Source organism: Polistes dominula, unplaced genomic scaffold (genome assembly GCF_049000335.1).
Source record: "Polistes dominula isolate Pdom_NZ unplaced genomic scaffold, Pdom_raw_medaka contig_19, whole genome shotgun sequence".
In the NCBI taxonomy this organism is placed as follows: domain Eukaryota; kingdom Metazoa; phylum Arthropoda; class Insecta; order Hymenoptera; family Vespidae; genus Polistes; species Polistes dominula.
This window is the reverse complement of record NW_028301058.1, coordinates 2,688,266-2,710,957: the sequence shown is the minus strand read 5'-3', so window position 1 is coordinate 2,710,957 and position 22,692 is coordinate 2,688,266. Positions and strand designations below refer to the sequence as shown.

Sequence of the window (22,692 nt, the reverse complement as noted above, 5' to 3'; positions counted from 1 at the left end):
ATTGATTGTTTTTATTTTTGTATATATATATTATATATATTGTTATTTTTTTTTTTTTTTAATAAGGCAATCGTCCGTTTTAAGATAAAAGAAAGAAAAAAAAGGTATGGCAACGATGTTAGTAGCGTTTTACATATATTTATCGATTATTTCATCGGCAATTACCTCCTTGATAAGTAGACGACAATTTTCCACAACGCTACGTTTTCTATCTGGCACATTGCATAAAATATCTTCCGATTGATAGGTACCATCTATGATCTTACGTAGCTCGTTTAATTCGGTCAAGGCAACTTCTAATCTTGTTTCAAAATCACATCTGTAAATATCAATTTTTACGTTATATTTTTGAAAGAAAACAAAAACAAACAATGATGTATTAAAAAGAGAGAGAGAGAAAAAAGGAAAAACCAAAATATGATATATAATCAATAAATTGTCTGTTTGTTTGAGCAAACAAAAGAGATATTATAACAACTCTTTATCAAAATTATTTCAAAGCACTTATGATATCAAATATCGTTCAATCAAGAAAATAAATTCGTGCCGTTTTAATCGATAAACGTAAATATCCTAGAAAACTGATTGTTAATTTGTTATTTTATTATTATTGTTATTAATATATTGTATTAATATATTGTTTAATATATTGTTATTATATATATATATATATATATAAAATTATAATAACATTCTTTGATTTGCTCATTATACAAAATTCATACAACAATTTCACATATACTTACTTTTCTTCTTTTAATTCTTGTATACAAGTATCATTTTCAAGCTGTATTATCCGCAATACTTTTAAAAGTTTAGTTACAAGATTATCAACATCTATTACTTGATCAACAAGGCTTACTGCAGGACAATAATCCGTTAATGGAAGAGGTCCTTCATTGGTCCCAGTGTCTGATTCACTTATAGATTCACATTCGTCTTCTTCCTCATCTTGTACCTATAAACAAATTATTCTCATTTAATTATTACAAATATTGAAATATATATATTTAACAATTATTTTCATTTAACTCCTTGAGTACTGAATTATTTGAAGATTTTTATGCATATATAACAGATGTAATTTGTTGATAAATGAATTAATATGTAAAATTAATACATTTTATTTGAAATATATTTATATTGGTGATATTCAACAACATTTCAATTACAAAATATAAATAAATATAGAAATGAAACAAAATAGAAATATTTATATATTTATATAAGCTTCTTAAATTCAAATGACGAGTCTCATTCGTCAAATGTACCCAAAAAGTTGATTTATTATCTCCCCTCTTTAAAAAGATTGAACAATTTTATACAACTTACTTTTCTACGATGTAATATCGCTTGCGTGAGATTCGTCAGGCTCGTACACTCGTCTAATGTTTTACTTTTTTTAATATTATTTTCATCGACTGTTTCGGGAAAGCTTAAAGCTCTACGAAGCGAGTCGCTGCTAGAGATCATATTATGCGAATAAGTATCAGGTAAAGTAACATCCTCTAATACACTTTCCATCATCAGACACGGTTCAGTTTCAAAATCAAGTAAATCGGAAGACGAATCCATACTTATGTCTATATAATAAGTCAAATATAATAAGAAATACATATATTACAATATAATTAAATGTTACAAATGATACTAAAAGATTATACAGTATAACAATACCCATAAGTTCAGTATTCCATGAATATGTATATATATATATATATACCTTTGTACATTTGTTTGGTGGCCGATTCCAAAGAAGATTTTTTATCCACAGTTTTGGTTACAAAAGGATGAGTAGCAGCGTTACGGATAGCACCGATAACTGCGGAAACGAAGGAACCACTTTTTGGACTAGGAGTGCATTCTTTCAAGCTATGCTTAGAACTAACCGGACTGGATTCCATGCTACTGTTGCTTCGACTGTATGCTTCGTTATGATAGATCACATCCTTTAAAATAGGTCCTTTTAAAATCTCCTTACTTAACACGTACATCGTATATTCGACGAATTTTTTAATAATGTATATATATATAAGTATCATAAAAAAAAAGAAACAAAGAAAAAACTAACTCCAAAAATCAATCAATCAAATCAAATCAAACAAAGGAATAAATATTACCTCCAAATCCTTAACTGAAATATTGTAAGAAGTTATTAACTGATCTACCAATCCTTCCAATCGCGTGCCAAGACCAGAAAGGGCCACTGCAGCACCGGAAATAGTTGCACCTTGGGTAAGCAACAATTCTCTACCTTTTCGTTCGACTGCATTCAATTTCATGTTCAATGATAAATTTTCTTGCCTGTGTCCAGAAATGTTATAAATATATATATATATATTAAAAATATACGACGATTCGTATGTAATGTTAGATGATTATTATCATTTACGCTATTTACACCTCGTAATAATAGCATACCTTCTCTGTTCACTGATTCGAACTAAATGTTTGCATTCCTCTGTCTGCCTTTCCAATTCTGCTTCGCGTTGAATCAAAGCTACTTCTTTCTTCTTGAGCTAAATAATATTAATAATATTGTGTTACTGTGTTCAAAAGTTTATTAGAAGTATATGAAAACTTCTTTTTTTATTATTACAATTGTAATACCTCAGTTTCGGCATCCTTTAATGCATCGGCCAGAGTAGTTTTTTCTTGTTGAAGAAAATCTTGCATTTCTGCTGATTCCGCTTCTAATTCTTGCTGTTGTTGTAACAATGCTTTTTGTGCTGCTAAACTCTTGTCCAAATCCTGAAAAATATATTAAATATTATTTAATAAGATGTATATGTATAAACTATTCATTCAAATTTGAATGATAGTAATTTTTTACCCTGCTAAGCATACGACAAAGTGATTGCAAGTCGGCTATTTCGACTTGTTGATTTGCTACAACTTGTCCCGATGATTGCAAATGTGACTCCAATTCTAAAAAGCTGTCGCTACCCTCTGAAACGATACATTCATTTTGTTTTATATTATCCTACTACTTGTATGAATAAAATCGTATATTAAAAAAGAATTATTTTTACCCGCGTGTTCCGATTGTGGTGTTCCTAACATCGCCAATACCCTTCTAGCATTTCTGTCTAATTCTTGCCTAGCAAAAGCATGGTCAGCTTGTTCCTCTTCTAAAAGACGTTTAACTTCAGTTAACTCCGTTTTGAGTTTTTCATTTTCTTCCTTTTTCGCGTTAACATCCTCATTCAAACGTTTCAAATCATTCTGCATGGTCTGCATGTCCTCCCAAGTTCCATCAGTTTGAACATTTTTGTGTAAACGTTCTATTATTTCAGGTCCTGGTATTGCACTGGGTATTCCAGATAATGCATTGTCAATGTCGTTACCAGTAAGACCCGTTTGTATGCCGATTTCATGATAAATCCTTGTTTTTTCTATGGGTTTATTTCTAGGATAAGGTGGTAAACTTTTGTGAACGAAATCTCTAGTATTATTAATAGTCTTTTTATCTGGTTGTCTACCAAGACTACCATCCCTGCTACCGGATCTGCTCCTAATCGTTTTATCATTAGTTTTTTCATTTGTTTTAGCAATAGTCATTTTGGTCTTATTCCTACGTGGTAACGTTGCATAAGCATCTAACGCCTTGTTATCCAAACTTACGGTTATCTTATCAAGACGATTATTTTTCGTTGGTTGTTCGGTTCTACCAGAATTATACAAAGTACGCGACGCTGTCAATGGTTTACGCGTTTCCTCGGATGGCGTAGAACCTGGTGTACGCGTAATCCTAGTACTAGAACCACCTCGTGATCTTGAACCACTATTAGTACCTCTACCACGTTGAGCAAGATCCTTATTAATTTCTGTAGTCAATACGGATGGCAGTGAGTCAGGTGGTATTGGTCTTGTTCTCGTTCTTTGCGATGTCGAATTAGTGGTAGAACGAAAATTTGAAGTGTTACGTGTATTTCCTCCTGACGTAACTGAATCACAATTTGATTCTCTTGCCGTTGACTTGTCCCTAGATCTTGCACGATCTCTTACAACCGGTTGCACCTTGTTAAGAATATTTCTAGGTGTTGCGACCCTTGGTTTAGAACGTGGCGTAGTTGGTACGTAATTAGCGTTCAACAATGCTGGTTTAATCCGACTAGTTTTTGGGGTCTCACAATTGACTGCCTTTTTCTTACTCGAACTTGACACCGATGAGGTTCTTTTAATGTTACTACTACGATTTCCCCTAGCCGATACGCTACCAGCTATTGATGAACTTTCGCTACCACCTTCACTCGTACCTTCACCACCTGTTGTTAATCTTACGTCGTCTGGAAGCGTTGCACATGGGTCTTCGTATACAGAACAACAACTAACTAAACTCGAATCACACGATGCTTCATCCAAACCCCCACAACTGCTGGCATAGTCTATACTATTTCGGCTACGTACCTGAAAATGATAAACAAATTATATTATATTTTTATTTTGTACAACATTTTCAATTGATACAATTTGTAATATTAAAAATCAATGAAAGTACGTGAACAATTAAACTTACTCTTGGAACTTCAGTTGCACAACCCTCAACTCCACTATCACTACCATCTTTGCTATCCTTGCTCTCCCCAGTATATTCTTTTCTATCAACAGTAGCCAATGACGTTGACGATGATCGATCCTCTTCCTTATTACGAGTTTCCGATTCCGTAACGTGAATTACGGTAATGTTACAGTCACTGTTCATAGTACCATTTGGGTCCTCATCGTCCAACGACTTGTTAATATCACAAACCGGTGAAACAAGATCCTCTGGTACTCCCGAATCTTGTCGTGCCACATTTTGCATTGGCAATACTTTCAAATTGTTGTCCTCGACTTGTGGTACTTCCATATCGAGCTCTTGCTCGATTACCGTCGATGAATCATTCATATCGTCCTTGCCATTCTGAACAAAAATATATTCGTCAAATATTAAATTAATCCATTTATTAATCAACATATCATTCGATGTAGTAATATGTTTCATTTATTATTATTAATATACTTTATTATCAATTTTATTCAAATATATATATATATATATATATATATATATATATATATATATATATATATATATATATATATATGTATGATTGTGTTCAGAAGGGTCTACATATATAACATCCGTTGTAACGTGTAATAGTATTTCCGTAGATTTTAAATCTGTTTAAAAACGATCAAGCGTGACATGATGTAAGTCAAGCAGGATATGTTACGACCGCAAACTTACTTATCTACATATATATACTTTTAGATAATTTTAAATTATTATAATTTAATTATTATTTTTATAAATATTACATATATTATATAATATATTAAATATATATAATAATTAATATATATTTTATAATATATATATATATATATATATATATATATATATATATATATATATATATATATATATATATTATATAAATTAATGTTATATAATATATTATTATAACATTATTTTATAATATTTTATAATGTTATTATAATAATATTATAAAATACATATTATTAATTTTATTACAATTTATATGCATTAATATATATTTAATAATAAATAAAAAATATATTATTATAATTTAATTATTATAATTTATATTATAATAATATATTTAATAAATATTATAAATATAATAAATTTTAAATTATTATACAATATTTATTATTTAAATTATTATAATTAAAAATTATATTATATTATATTTATTAAATTATTTATATAAATATTAAAAATCGTATAATAATTTAAAATTAGTCAAAAGTAATTTTTTATAGCAACTTTATTAAATATTTTAAATATTTTTTTTATTATCACATAAGATAAGAAATGAATAAATAAATATAAAAATGATTGAAATGAAAACGTGAAAAGTAATTTGATAAACAAAATCGATAAGAGCCAATTTCCCTATACCGGATTTTGTCAATTTTACTGTAATCGGAAAGATATTCGATTATCTGGACCAATTTCCGAAATTTGTAGATGGACAGACAGACAGAAAGAGAAAACTAGAAAAAGAAACATAAAAGAAAGTTAAATTAATGGGAATTCTTATCTTGATCGCATATTTTAAATGAAAAACATAAATCAATTACACGGTTAATTTAATTGTCCAACATTTCCAATAATTCTCGAACTGTAATTTAAATTCTACCGTGAAATCAACATTACGAAATTAATTTAAAAGAAAGAGTATTAATATTCTAACATTGAGAATACAACAACAAAAATTCCACATGTTTCAAAACACCCTATGTATATATTTAACACCATTTTTTACCACACTAGTCAAAATGACTGGTGTATACAAAAAAAAATGCTTTTTGAGGCTTCCAGTCTTTATTTACTCTCAAAAAATAACAACAAATGTTTAACAATAATAATTTTAATAAATAAACGGATTTATAGACATTTTTAAATAAACAAAACGCTTAATTATTTACAAAAATCAAATGGTTACATGAAGTAGACATTTTGAATTAAAATGGCTGGTCTGGTATATCTAATGTTAAGAACTCGAAAGTTCATTGCCATAAATACCAAATTCATAAATAAAATTAATGTTAGGATTAAATCGAAATGAAAATTGATATGATATAATCGATAACAAATGATAGTAAAATTCATTATGTTAGAAATTATGGTTATAGTTAGTTAGGCTTGCAAAAATGACTGGTCTGGTATATCTAATGTTAATGTTTATTATTAACTATACGCATTTAATATTTTCAATATTACTATAATAAATTGTCCGTAAAATTACTTTGACTTTTTATAATTGAAGTTTCTCTCTTTATTTTGAATCCAAAGTTTTTATTAATCATCATCAAAAGATAGTTAAAACATTATCCTTATCTTTATCTTTTAAGATGACCTCGATCGTTATTCGATATTTAAACTATAGACTTGCTGGTTACTTGCGTAATTTAAAGTGGCACAATCATTAAAAAAAAACTCTCATTTTTATATAAAATTAATAATCCTTTCTAAGTATCTCACATTTGTATCAAATTACGAACAAGTTTTTCGTGTAATGTATTTTTAATCGTATTATATATGTATATAATGAATGTAATGTGTATTTCTAATATTATGCAAGATCTATGAGATAAATAAGATCTATTAGATCTATAAGAGATCAATATACTAAATAAGATCGAATATCATAAATTACGTGACATCGATCAAATCGCGATATTATGTTCATTTTTGATTTATATCAATGATAATATTAATTGTTAATCATACACAATGACATTGAAAATAATCGAATGAGTAGCGTCATCGTTTGTGAGTATAATAATACAGTGTGATTCCCCCCATTATTTTATTTTTTATTTAGAAATTAAAGAAGAAAAGAGACGTACGTGATATGACAATTTTCTTTCACCTTATCTCATCGATATGTTGTCTCGAGTACACCACACACATTTTGTATCGATGATAAAGCATATTTTTATATTTATCATCATATTTCTACCTACGCAAAGTATATATATATATATATATTGATTATCTGCTCAATGTATATGCGTATGTGTATCAGAAATTTTTTTGTGTAACAGTATTTTTTTTTGTTTTTTAAATAAATAATAAAAAAAAAAAAAAGAAAAATATTCTATGTAACATAATCATCTTGCTCGATCGTGAAAAGAAAAAAAAAAGAGAAATGATTATGTGAATAGGAATGATAAACGAGAGTGTAAAATGCAAGCTTGGCAATGAGAACTAGAAAAAGAGAGAAAGAAAAAAAGAAACAAGAAATGGTAGAAGGGGGAAAACGAATAGAAGAAACGTGAAGGTCTTGGGAAGTCCCGAAAACTATAATGGTCAGTAAATCGGTAAAGAACCTCGAGATATTTAACATACCATTCGTATATGTTAATACATGTAAATATATGTATATGTATGTATGATGATTTTGTATTTATGAGTTGATTATAATTGTCTTACAGAAAACATAACAAACATAATTATTATATATATTATTCTTTTGTTAAATAGTAAAATAGTAAAATAGTAAATTGCAATAATTATATTTAATTGTCATTGTAATTATTATTCTTTTATTTTACAAACACGAGTGACTCAAATAATTATTTATAACATTAAGGGAAACGTGACATCAAAGTTAATATAATCTTTTGTTAAATAGTAAAATAGTGAAATAGTAAAATAGTATAATTATCTTTATAATTATAATTAATAATTATAATTAATTATATTTTAATAATATATATAAAATAATTATAATTGATATTATATTTAATTATCATTGTAATTATTATTTTTTTATTTTACAAACACGAGTGACTAAAATAATTATTTATAACATTAAGGGGAACGTGAAATCAAAGTTAACATAAACCCAAAAAAAACATAAAATAAAAAATAAAAAAATATCTTAAGTTTCTTTTTCTATCTCTCGGAGTTGAGAAATAATACTGGGGAAGCACCAACTCATCGTAGTATTATGACTGTATATAAAGTATAGTATATACACGTGATTCCAATTATTAGTTTGTGTGAGTGTGCGCGCACGCGCTTGTGTGTATGATATCCGTGAATCCAAGGTTCGAAAGCACACGTTTGTGTGTGTCGATCAACGAGCTTGCTTTGACATAAGAGATCTATCGATTGCTTGTAAATGTATATACATATATATATATATATATATATATATATATATATAAAACAAATTTTTTTTTTTCTAGTAAAATGACCAAGGGTTTTTTCTTTTTTGAGTTTCATATTGGTGTTGGTAAACTGGTGATAGTAGTTGTATTGGTGGTGGTGGTGATTGTGACGTTGTAAATGGGTGGGAGGGAGAAATGTTTTAAATATCAGTGAACGTTGTGAATTTTCAACAGATCAACGAAAGAATCAACAGTATTCGGATCGATAATATTAATCGATTAAAGTTATATATATATAGTGATAAATATAGTGATATAGTTTTATTAAATGATCTATTAATAATGATCTATAATAATACAAATTTGTGTTCTCCAATAGAAGATATAAGAGCTGTGATGATTACAACAGTATTGATCACAAAATACATCATCAATAAAAGTGAAATAAAATTTTCTACGTAACTTTATTTAGAATACTATTGATGGTATTCTAGATTCAAATAATATTATAATAATATTATTATATAGTCAACTATAAACATTTTATTTTAATTCAATTGATAAATATAATACATTGGAAGTGTGTTAGTGTTTGAAAGATTAAGATTTCAATTAGAATTACAAATATTCATTGATATCTTCCAGTGAAGATTATAAACAACACGATTTATAATAAATCATAAAATATATATATATATATATTTATATTTATATATATAGATCATTTTGTTGTTGTTGTAAAAATGAAAGAATATCGAGAAAGGATCAGAAGATTGAAAGGTGATGGTTTATTACTACAAATGGATTCCAATAATCGAATACTCGAGGTAACAGGAGATGGTTGTAAAATAACCATGAGCAAAAATTGTGGAAGCGTTCGTGTCGTCGGTGATGGATGTTTAATCAAGGTCAAACATAATGCAGGTGACATTGTATACACTGGTGATGGTGGTCGCGTTGTTTTGGGACCAAAATCATCGAAAGATAAAGTTCAATACTTTGGGGTTGGTGGAAAAATAATTTTGGATTCTGAATCGATGGATGTTAATAATTCTAACGTGAAACAAAATACCAAGGAATCATCTGCAACCTTGAAAAATTATCTTGGAATGGATAAAACGAAGAAAATTGTGAAAAAAACGAAACAAGTTGACAATTCTTCTGATTCATCGAATTCTGATACGAAAGAAACCAAAAAGGTTTCCATTAAAAATTGTAATCTCAGAAATGAGATGAAAGATAAAAATAATTGTAAAATTCAAGATAAAGACAAAGAAACGAATAATGCGAAACATGATAGAACTATTTTTGTAACAACAACTACAACTACAACTACAACTACAACAACAACAACAAGCAACAACAAATCTGGAAATTTGTTCGAAGTTAACAAATGGTTCGTTTCACCGACTTCGGTTGTACGAAGTTTTGTTGAAAATGTTCCTACAGTAACTGTTTATAAAAAAAAGTTACGAAAAATTCGACAAAAAAATAATTTATTTTATTTATTTATTATTTAATTTATATCAAATCGAACACACAGGGTTATAATTTGGCTTGTCATTTTCTTAATTTGTTATATATTCATTGGATACGCGTTATAATGATTACAAATGAGATAATCATATGATTATAACTTAATGTTTATATCTTGCCAATATAGTTTAAATATCACACACATGAGTGTTCTAATATAATAATATTGTTTTTTTTTTTTAAGAAAGATTATTTATTAAACTGACTGATTTCATGTATACGAACCTACTACCTCATACCAAAATACTAAACGTATTATTAAAATATCAATGTAATTAAATAATAAATATCAATGTAACTAAAAAACCTTAATGAACATACAATTTGAAAGTATTATTTAACATAATTCATAATTTATTTTATATAAATAATATCATTCAAACTGTCGACTGAATTGAATCTTTTAAAGTGCGTTCTACGAACGAATTTAAAAGTAATTCATTAAATTAATGATGTTTAATATATTTTAACATAGCAAACATCTGTTAATGATGTTATCCAAGTACGCATCGTCTAATTAAATTATTATAACGGGTTAAGATCGAAGCTAAATAACCAAAGAGATGGAAATTATGATAAAACGATTAGTAATATAAAGTATAAGTGTATGTAGCAGAAAAAAACAAAAAAAGTAATTAAAAAAAAAAGCATATAAATACCTAAAACGATTTCACTGCGATGTAATCTATGTACGAAATATGAGTGATGAATAAAAAAAAGAAATAAGTAAATAAAAGTAGCCAACATTTATGTTTGTTTGTTTAAAAAAAACACACAGCACACACACACACACACAGAAAAAATATTTTTACATGAATTATAATAAATAATAATACGTTTGATAATAAAAATTGTTAGATTTGAATGAAATACAAAAATTATAATGAAATGTTGCAAAACCACGTGACAATGAATTAAAAGGTAATGTAAACAATTTTTATAAAGGTACAAAAATATTTCGTTAGTTCCACTTGAAATTTGCGTGACCCTTTTCTTTTTTGTTGGGCTTTTATATACGTGTAACACGTATGTACTTCGAATAATTTTCTACGGTGATGCACAGGAAACGTCTATTAGGAGGTCTGAGAAGTATAATTTACTATGGTATAGTTACGCCGATGCACTTGCAAAAGATTTACATTTATATATATAATATTATAATTATATATACATATATATACATATATATACATATGTATATAAATAATGGATGTCATTGTCCTATAACATGATTCAATCATACATATATATATTAATATGAATATTAACATCGTACTAATACTTTCTAAATAAATAAATAAATATATATATATATATATATATATATATATATATATATATATATATATGTGTGTGTGTGTGTGTGTGTGTGTATGTGTACATAGAAATGCAATAATAATCAGATAAGTATACGAATTATTTATTGAAAATAAATCAATTTACGTCAATGTTTCGAATTCGTATATCAAGTAAACGTAATAGCAATTTAATTAAAATCGTTTCGTTTGAAATTAAACACCCGATATAAATGCACAAATAAATTATTTGAAATCGTTGCATGGAAACCCAGTTTTGTATGATCGATACCTTAGAAAATCTTTTGTCTTTTCTTTTGTGTGTTTTAAGTTCCTATACTTAGCAAATATTTCATTATAAGTATTAACCCTTTAAGTGATAAATACTTTAAACTAAAATGTTTTTTAGGTTAGGAACAAAATAATTTATTATTAATCAAATTCTAATAATAAATTATATTTAATAATTAAAGGTTTTCTTTTTGAATATAATTTTTCATTGATTTTAATATAAATATTAAATTATTATATTAACAAACACGTATATGCTTCGAACGATAAGGTTAGTAATTTTTATCAAACGCATATATGCGTTCATAGCACTCAAAGTATTTAAAAATAATAATTTAATAATGAAATTAAATACAAAATTAATATAATATCGATATTTTCTTATTGTATTTTATATACAAATAACAAAAAAAAAATGTACAAAAAATGATTTGTATAGAAGAAAATAATAAAAAAAGAAACCGAAGTTCGTTTATTTGAACGTAGTGTGCATGATTGACAAAAGATTCTTTCTTTTGTTTCCGTTTGCGGGTTTTGAGGCTTAATATGGTAACCTTATCGTACAATATATAAGTGTATATATGTATATACTATATAAGTATATGTACGAACGGATATGTTCGTTCCTTCATTAATTCAAGGAGCCATTTGTCGAGTCAAGGGTCTTACTGAACTATTTGGTAGTACCTATAACCATATTCCTGACCCAGCCTTTTGCTCATTCAAAGATCAGCCTACTGTTAATGGAGGTCAACTTGAGATCACACATACATTTACATTTACATTACGTATCGTAAAAAATTTTAACAAATATACAGGGTGGGTCATCACATTTTACCATCTAGATTTACGTTATCATTATTACGCGTAGCAGACAATGTTTAACATGGAGTTGAATGGCTTTAAAAGGGGTTCATACTGATGGTACTTTATTTTTTTTTAGGTGGACGTATCAAGGACATATGAAGGTCATTATTGTTTTTTTAAATGGAATCATATATTTTTTATTGCATCATCTGATGCTCTTTCATATTATTTACAAAAAAGGTTCAATGTGGACCATTTGCATCAGAACACTTTCTGAATCGAGAAATTAATGACTTATTAACGTTTCTTAATGTATCTGATGTTATTTTCTTGCATTCATTGACGATACGATCCTTCATATCGGCCATTGTAGTGGGAGGCTCAGCGTAAACTTTATTTTTTAAGTAGCCCAATAAGAAAAAGTCGAGGGGCGTTAGATCTGGTGACCTAGCCGGAAAATGAAAAAGTTGTCTCTTAGAGTGAGAGTCCAATTACAAAATCCTAAACGTTTATAACAATCATTTGCGGTCAGTTCTTGAACCTATGATACATGATATGAATGATATTTGTGCTTTCTCAGTATGCGTAAAATGCTTTTGCGGCTAATTCCAGCTTGTCTTTCGATTTTGCGAGAGCTAACGGATGGATTTATCGTAACTGCGGCTAACACTTCCCAAATCGTTGGATAGAACGGAGTGGGCCCATTCATTTTCCGGCTAGATCACCAGATCTAACGCCCCTCGACTTTTTCTTATTGGGCTACTTAAAAAATAAAGTTTACGCTGAGCTTCCGACTACAAAGGCCGATATGAGGGATCGTATCGTCAATGAATGCAAGAAAATAACATCAGATACATTAAGAAACGTTAATGAGTCATTAATTTCTCGATTCAGAAAGTGTTCTGATGCAAATGGTCGCCACATTGAACCTTTTTTGTAAATAGACATAAAAATTAAAATATCTCCTAAAGTAATAATTTTTTTACATATATAGGGTAATACTTTTTTGTAAATAATATGAAAGAGCATCAGATGATGATGCAATAAAAAATATATGATTCCATTTAAAAAAACATTAATGACCTTCATACGTCCACCTAAGAAAAAAAAGTACCATCAGTATGAACCCCTTTTAAAGCCATTCAATTCCATGTACTGCTACGCGTAATAATGATAACGTAAATCTAGATGGTAAAATGTGATGACCCACCCTGTATATATATGCATTATTAAAAAAAGGGGGTAATTAAAGAAGAAAAATTGTATTACACGTGAAAGGGTACTGGACAATTATTTTTAGATTAGAACAATTTGATGAAACATTATATAATAATTATTATTATTATTATTAACTGGCATCAGAGGAACTCGAAAGTTCATTGCCGCAAATACCAAATCCCGCCATTGTTCCCGTTCCTGAGCGCGATCCTTCCATTCGCAGTGTTCGTATCCTATTTCTTTCAGGTCCCTTCTAATATTATCCTCTCATCTACATCTCGGTCTACCTAGTGGTCTTTTCCCGTTTGGTATACCGACCAATATTTTGTGCGCCGTTCGATCCTCCCCCATGCACCGCGCCACGTGACCAGCCCATCTTAATTGGCGTGATTTTACAACGTTGATAATATCCGGTTTGTTGTACAATCGATGTACTTCAACGTTATGGAGTTTTCTCCATTCGCCCGTTTCCTCATCGCGTTTTGCACCGAAGATTTTACGAAGGACTTTGTTTTCGAAAACCCTAAATTTCTTTTCGTCCTGTAACGTAAGCGACCACGATTCACTACCATAAAGGACTACCGGCAGGATGATTGTCCTGTATATCCTGATTTTTAATCGCCTAGACAGCAACCGCGAGCTGAGTAATTTGCTAACCGAATAAAAATATGACTTGCCTAGATTGATTCTTTTCTTAAGTTAATTTCGCGTTCGTCTGGTATATTTTATAATAAATAGATGGAATAATTAAAAATCTAATATTGGAGTAAATTTGATTTTTCATACAATACTAAACATAAAAAAATAAATAAATATTAGTTCTACCGGAAAATTAGTCCATTTAAAAAATATTTTTATAATAATACAATTTAAAAAATAAAATAATATTATAAATTATTCCTAATTTGAACAATTAATTAATTGAATTACTTTTGAACTCTTGCCAACATGGTGGCAACTTGTATATTCCATTTTAAGGAATAGGGCCTTACCCCTAGTGACGAAAAATTGAACTAATGTTTGTTTGAACGAAATTTTCCGGTAGATCTAATACATTAGATAAGAAAAATATTAAGAAAAATCATAAATTCCGTAATATCGAGTTAACCGAAGATTTTAACCAGTAAAATGTAATTCTTCCTAACTAAACTAGACCTCCCCAACATAGTCATAGAAAATTGTTGTCCCTACCAACCAACTCCTGACCCTTCTTATTTTCTCCCTTCCTTATTTCTTTATAGAACAAGGAACACAACGTTTTAACAAGGACACGTGTGTACTTTTGGATGCTCGGTTCACGTACAATGCGTACACGCTTTCGAACTTTTATTCAGTTGAAATGTTCCCTACGAACGAACAGCACCCTTTTTTTCCTTTTATTTTTTTCTTAAAGAGAAAACTTAGGTACAGCTGCCCTAACCTACGACAAAAGAATAAGTTTGCAGTAACACAATATGAAATAGTATTGAAATTCTTAACGTAGAAAATAAAACATTTGTTTTTATTTTTATTCCTCATTTTCTATTATTTTATTTATTTCTTGTATTATTATTTCGAAATATAGCCTTGAAAAAGAATTCCTTGATATTTAATTTATTTTCTTATATAAAAAACATAAACTTTAAATTCCTTCAATTATAAGACAGTAAAAAATATATTGGAATATTATTACATAATTTATAAATCCATAAAACATTTGTGAAATAATGTATATATATATACTTGATGAGATTTTTTTTTTTTGAAAACGTTTGCTTGTGTAATAACGAAAACTTGAGGATTACGTAATACAAGAAGACTACTCACTAGCAGTAAAACATTTTTTCGTGTCCGAGAAAGCGCGAAAGATATGCAGAAAAGAATGAACGAAACTTTAAATGTTATTCTTGGATACGTGATACCATAGAAGGCCAAAAAATGTACACCAAAAAAGAGAGAGAGAGAGAGAGAGAAAGCAGAGAATACATCGAATTTTATTTCGTTACTAATAAAACATCATGAAGAAACAAATTCGAGAAAACTGAAATAAATAAAAAAAAAATATATATATATTATATATAAAGAATCAAAAAAATATATAATGAATAAATAATAAATAAGAAAATAGAAACAAAAATATAATATAAATGTAATATTAAAATATGATATTTAATATTATTTAATTTAATATAATAATTTAATATATTATATGACATATTATATTATATAATATAATAAATTATTATATAAAATATTAAATATTATAATTATTAAATATATTAAATTAATATAATATTTATATATAAATATAATATAATATTATATATATATATATAAATTACGTGTCACGTTGTTTGTCCGCAATGGACTCCTAAACTACTGAACCGATTTTAATAAAATTTGGCACACTATATGCAATTTCATCCAACTTGAAATATAGGATAGTTTATATCTCAATTTATAATCGCAATATTATTTTATAATTCGTTGACTTAAAGACGTGTGTATCGGACTGATTGTAAGCCACAGCAACGCGTGGCGGAGCACCCCTAATATATATATATATATATATATATATATATTAATTTTCATGCAATTGTTTCATATTTATAATATATTTTCTAGAAATTTAACAGCATTTAAATAAACCCCCCCCCCCCAAAATGTAAAAAATAATAAAAATAAATAGAAAGAGAAAAAGATATAAAAAGGAAAAGAGAATTGAAGTTAAAAAAAAAAAGGGAGGGAAAATGAGAAAAGAGAAAGACAGACGAGTTATAGACAGAAATTAAATAAAAAAAAAAAGAAAATAGTTAAATAACTCTAGGAAGAGAAAGAGAAATATGTAGACAAAAAGAAATATAAATAGGAAGATAGACAGAAGACAGAATGAAAAGCAAACAAGACAGATATAGAAAGAGATAGAAAGAGAAATAGAGAACTAGAGAAAGAGAGAGATAGTTCTATATGTAAATGCTATGAGAAAGATAGAGATAGAATAGTGAACAGTAAATGCTGCTAGGTGTTTATTTGTAGGAGAATGAAAAAGGAATAGGTGGGAGAAAGATCGGTGACCTCTAGACAACTAACGTAAGATTCGTATCAAGATTTTTGCATAAGTATCATTACCTAACTAAAACTATCTTCATCAATTATTTTATTCTATAACACGTATGCTTTTATATTTAAAGTAATGATTTGTATATAATAAAATATAATAGAATTGTATCTGAATTAGCAATAATGCAATTAATTACATTACAAGAATATTAGAATTGGGCTAATATCAAATATAAAATACAATCTGTAATATTTTGATTAAATTCATTAATATTAATAATATTAATAAATAAAATATTACTAATATTAATAATATTAATTATAATTACATTACAAGAATATTAGAATTGGGCTAATATTAAATATAAAATACAATCTAATATTCATGTAGGGGGGGGCCTTCGGGGTAAACACCCTAAAGGGGTATACCTGAAAATAAACTACTTCTTCTTCTACAATCTAATATTTTGATTAAATTTATTAATATTAATAATATTAATAAATTAAATATTTAATAATAATTTTATTATATATTATTATATATTTTATTAAATAATAAAATATTTAATAATATTTGTATTATTTAATAATTAAAAACAAAAATATATTAAATAATACAAATATTATAATACTCAAAAAATAAAATCAACTTGCATCTGGGTTGCAGTGATGTAATGCACTACAGTATATACAGTATATCAAGTTGCAGTGGTACAGTATATTGCAATGAAGTATATTTCGGTTGGCCTAATTTTCAAAATAAAATATCAACCAATACAATGTATTATCTAAATAAAAAATATTATTAGAAATACCACACACACCACTAATGGTAAGCAATATCTAACATTTTAACTGACCAATTTTTCCATATAAAAATTTTCAAATATTTAAAATAATAATAAATAAAAAATACCTATTATTAAAATAATATAATATAAATAAATGAAATAGTATAACATAAATAAAAATACACATATTATATTAAAAATATAATTAGAAACACCACACACCACTAATGGTAAGTAATACCTAACATGGTAATGTTCAATATAAAAATATTCCTGTATATATATAATAATTAAATTAAAATATAACAAATAAAAAATACCTATTATTAAAATAATATAATATAAATATAAATAAAATAGTATAACATAAATAAAAATACACATATTATATTAAAAATATAATTAGAAACACCACACACCACTAATGGTAAGTAATATCTAACATTGTAATGTTCCATATAAAAATATTCATATTATATATATATATATATATATACATATAATAATAATTAAGTTAAAATAATAACAAATAAAAAATACCTATTATTAAAATAATATAATATAAATAAACATACCATTATATTAAAAATATAATTAGAAAAACCACAAACCACTAAACAATACCTAACATTGTAATCCAATGTTTCCATCTAAAAAAAATTTAAATATATATAATAATTAAATAAAAATAATAAAAAATATCTATTATTAAATAATCCTTATCAAACAACAACAACAACGACGAAGAATCATTCTAAAATCTATGATACAATATAATATTCTTATTTAAAAAATAATCTTGGAAATACGTGGGAACGAAATAATCTCTTGGCCACTTTCATACGTTTAATACGATGCCTATGGGGGAAAAGAAAAAGTGTGGGGGAGAGTAAACAGGGCTGCTGAGGGGAGTGAAGGGATGGGGTTAAAATAAGGGGAAAAGAAGAGAATAAAAGACTAGGGGGGCAGGGGAGGAACATTAAACAAGCACAAAGCTGCTTGCCGTTCGTTCGATGACTCAATGACGACACATGTGTTTCGAAAGGGGAAACACCCCCTCCTGCGAATGATCCCGATCGAAATACGAGTGAGTGAAAGAAAGAAAGAGACAGAGAGAGAGAGAGAGAGAGAGAAAACCCAGAGAGATGGCCACGTGGCAGTTGGCAAGGGATTCGTCAGAGTGAGATAAATCTATTTGCGACGCCTCCCCCTCCCTTTCACACCTCCCACCACCCACCTCTTATGTTCCTCTTCTGCTGATCGTTCAGTTTTTCCTTTGCAAAAGCTACTATAAACCTTCAACGGGATTACAACAATTTCTTTACTTTTTTTGTTTACTCTTTCTGTTCTTTTCCTTTTTCCAAATATTTTCGCGTAAATACAAAATTTGTATACATGATGATAATTCTAATTGTTCGTTATTAATACTAGATATACCACCATTTTCTACCACACTAGTCAAAATGATTGGTGTATACAAAAAAATGCTTTTTGATGCTTCCAGTCTTTATTTACACTTAAAAAATAACAAAAAATGTTTAACAGTAATAATTTTAATAGATAAATGGGGATTTATAGACATTTTTAAATAAACAAAACGCTTAATTATTTACAGAAATCAAATGTTACATGAAGTAGACATTTTGAATCGAAATGGCCTGACCAGTTAAAATGACTGGTCCGATATATCTAGTGTTAATTCATAAAAACCTATGAGTAGGGCCTAAATAATAATAATAATAATATTTTTAAAAAATAATAAAATATATAAAAAAAAAAATAAATAAAGTAAATAAACAAAGAAGAACGAATAAAATGAAAAAAATATGTAATACGAAAAACACGTTCTTCTATGAACCATTGTGTGTACAATTTTTCAACAAAATATGAATATTGAAAAAAGGAATTAACAAAAAAAAAATAAATACATAAATAAAAAGAAAAGAAAGAGAAGATATATATATAAGAATTTGTAAACAAGATATTATAAAAATTGTATAATCCCTTGAAAACAATTTAGTACTGGAAGGGGGAAAGGAATTAATTCGAAGCAAAATTTGAATATTGAAAAAAAAGGGATTAACAAGCAAAAAAAGAAAAAAAAATGAAATAAAAATACAAGAAAAAAACATTTGAAGAATTTGTAAAAGAGATATTTTAAAAATTGTATAATCCCTTGAAAACAATTTAGTGAGGGGGTGGGAAGTGGAGTAGGGATTTATTCGAAGCTCGACTTAATATCATTTCCAACGGAGTTTTAGGCTCGTGCAAAGTGCCACAGTGAAAGATAGAAAGAGAAAAATAATACAAAAAGACAAAAAGAAAGAAAAAAGAAAGAAAGAAAGAGCAATGTGATCCCCCATCCAGTCTCCCTTCTTTTGCACACCATAGCAGCAGCCGCATGGCTCGGATTAGTCAGAAACCTACCTCCCTCTAACCCCCTAACCATCCTTCTCTGTCTCTCTCTCTCTCTCTCTCTCTCTTTTGCATCTCTTGCTCGGATCTGGTCGTGTTGCGGACCGCGGATATATTTACCGTCTCGTTAAAATCATTCTCGACGGGAGCTGACTCTCTCAGCTTGACCCATGTTTCTTGACTAAAACGAAAATTTAACTAACAGAACTGTTTCATTTCATTTCATTTCATTTTCCATTGCTATACCTAATTTTTCTTTATTGTTTATTATTATTATTATTATTATTATTATTATTATTATTATTGTTAAATGTTTCACGGTTCGTAATATTTTTCATGCAACTGATTGAAATAAATTAGAAAGGAGATTGGAGAGAAACGAGAAATAAAATAAAATATAATATATTAGGTTGTCCGGAAAGTTCTGACAAATTTTCAATAGATGGCATTAAAGTTCTTTTGTTAAAAAAAAAAAAAAAAAAAACCTGAAAAGTTCTGGAAGGAAGAAATTTGAAGGTTAACTTTAAAGATGGATAAAATTTTTTAAACAAAAAATGGCACATATATAATTTAATAAATATATTAATAATAATAGTAATAATATTATAATTATAATTAAAAAAAATATATTAACAATAATTAATAATATTAATTATATATTTTTATTATATATCATTATGCCGTGAAGTGACGGCAATATATCAAATTTGGATTTCAATCTTCTGTCAAAATCAGCACGAACTTTCTGTATAATCTAATAATATTATAATAATAATAATATTAATAATAATAGTATGAAGAAAGAAATAGAATTGTAGAACGAACGTAAATGCATCTTTTAAATGCATCTTCGTAATGCAATCAACTGTTTCGAAACATTTCGTGACTGTGAAAATAAATAAGAAAAGGAAAAAAAAAAGATGGAATGTCAGACAAATAAAAATGTAATTATAAATATAAATATAATAAAATAAAATAAAAAAGCAGATAAAAATAAAAAGTAAAACTAAAATGCATAAATTTATATTATTATTTTAATAAATATTATTCTTCATTAAATTGATATTATTAATATAAATTTAATGAAGAATATTATTTGTACCAAAAAGTAATCAAAATTTTGTTTACTGAAGAATACAAAAAAAAACATTTATTTATTAAAGAAATCTTAAATGTTAATCAACAATAAAATTTTTCACAAAAACTACCTGTGTGTACTTGTGTACTTGTACACATTGAAGAAATTTTGATTACTTTATACGTTCCTCGTAATATATTTTTATTTATTATTAAATAAAAATTGCGCCATTGCGACACGTAAAGTTTCGAAAGATTTTCTTAACTCGCGATAAAAATACCGCGAGTGCAGAGACAAGAGAGATACGACGATGGGGGTTTTAAAAAAAGGGGGCCACAAGAAAAAAGAAAGTAACAGGAAGAAAAAAAAATGAAGAAATATTTAGTCACAACTCTCCTTTGCACATTCCGCAATAATACAAAGTTAGGCCGTAGGCGGAGATAAATGACACACAGGGGTAACAAATATAACTTGGCGAATATGAACGAAAATGCAACCAACCGCAATTTTTGCAAGCCTAACTAACTATAACCATAATTTCTAATATAATGAATTTTACTATCATTTGTTATCGATTATATCATATCAATTTTCATTTCGATTTAATCCTAACATTAATTTTATTTATGAATTTTGTATTTATGGCAATGAACTTTCGAGTTCTTAACATTAGATATACCAGACCAGCCATTTTAATTCAAAATTTCTACTTCATGTAACATTTGACTTCTGTAAATAATTAAGAGTTTTGTTTATTTAAAAATGTCTATAAATCCATTTATCTATTAAAATTATTATTGTGTTAAACATTTTTTGTTATTTTTTAAGAGTAAATAAAGACTGCAAGTCTCAAAAAGCATTTTTTTTTGTATACACCAGTCATTTTGACTAGTGTGGTAGAAAATGGTGGTATATCTAGTGTTAATGTCAACACTAGATTTACGAACTGAGCTATAATTTGACTCATTTCTCATTTTTTTGATACATATAACATATAAAATTTAAATATTATTTTTCAAAAATATATTTTGTTTTTTAGTTACGTAATGAAATATGTTTAAATATTAATTCCTAACCTCTATTCAATCCTTGATTTAAAAACAATATGTTTAAGTCATTAAAAAATATTTAACAATACATCCGTAAATTTAGTGTTAATAATAATAATAATAATTAATTTCATTAATTATAAACAAAGACGAAAAAATAATTATTTTGCATACGTTGCAAATGTAATTGAAACGAAATTGTGAGTTTTTTTAATGAATGAATTTTGTTTAATTCAAATAAAACTTTCTAAAGTATGCGTTCACGAATAATTCGAACGTTTTTCCCTTCCTCCCTCCCCCTATGAGAATTCATTTTCTTAATTATGTGAAAATTTACTAAAATGGAATAATCAATGTGTGTAATATAAAAGAAATTAATAAAAAAAAAATATTTCTGTTGGTATTTAATACAAGGTTCGCATGACGGTATTATAAATTGGAAAGTTATCGTATATATATATATATATATAGAATTATAAAACATTAGAGATATTTTCATTGGGCCACTGGTTTTCTCTCATGCTTCTCTAATTCTCAAC

General features: G+C 27.1%; 2 protein-coding genes across 3 annotated transcripts in view; one reads left to right on the top strand and one right to left on the bottom strand.

The window, feature by feature from the left end:
• corn (microtubule-binding protein cornetto) overlaps positions 1 to 22,692 on the bottom strand; it is a 29,576-nt gene that overhangs the window by 1,617 nt on the left and 5,267 nt on the right. For both annotated transcript variants that reach the window (XM_015319783.2, XM_015319781.2), the window contains exons 2-11: positions 4,520 to 4,906; positions 3,033 to 4,410; positions 2,834 to 2,949; positions 2,611 to 2,751; positions 2,422 to 2,519; positions 2,121 to 2,304; positions 1,724 to 1,949; positions 1,333 to 1,583; positions 747 to 958; positions 166 to 319 (exon numbers count right to left, since the gene is read on the bottom strand). In XM_015319783.2, the coding sequence (XP_015175269.1) occupies positions 166 to 319; positions 747 to 958; positions 1,333 to 1,583; positions 1,724 to 1,949; positions 2,121 to 2,304; positions 2,422 to 2,519; positions 2,611 to 2,751; positions 2,834 to 2,949; positions 3,033 to 4,410; positions 4,520 to 4,891 (3,132 nt within the window). In that variant the 5' untranslated portion in view covers positions 4,892 to 4,906. The remainder of the gene's footprint in view (positions 1 to 165; positions 320 to 746; positions 959 to 1,332; positions 1,584 to 1,723; positions 1,950 to 2,120; positions 2,305 to 2,421; positions 2,520 to 2,610; positions 2,752 to 2,833; positions 2,950 to 3,032; positions 4,411 to 4,519; positions 4,907 to 22,692) is intronic.
• Positions 8,752 to 10,906, top strand: LOC107065805 (uncharacterized). The gene has a single exon (XM_015319797.2). The coding sequence runs from the start codon at positions 9,378 to 9,380 to the stop codon at positions 10,152 to 10,154; it is 777 nt and encodes a 258-aa protein (XP_015175283.2). The 5' UTR covers positions 8,752 to 9,377; the 3' UTR covers positions 10,155 to 10,906.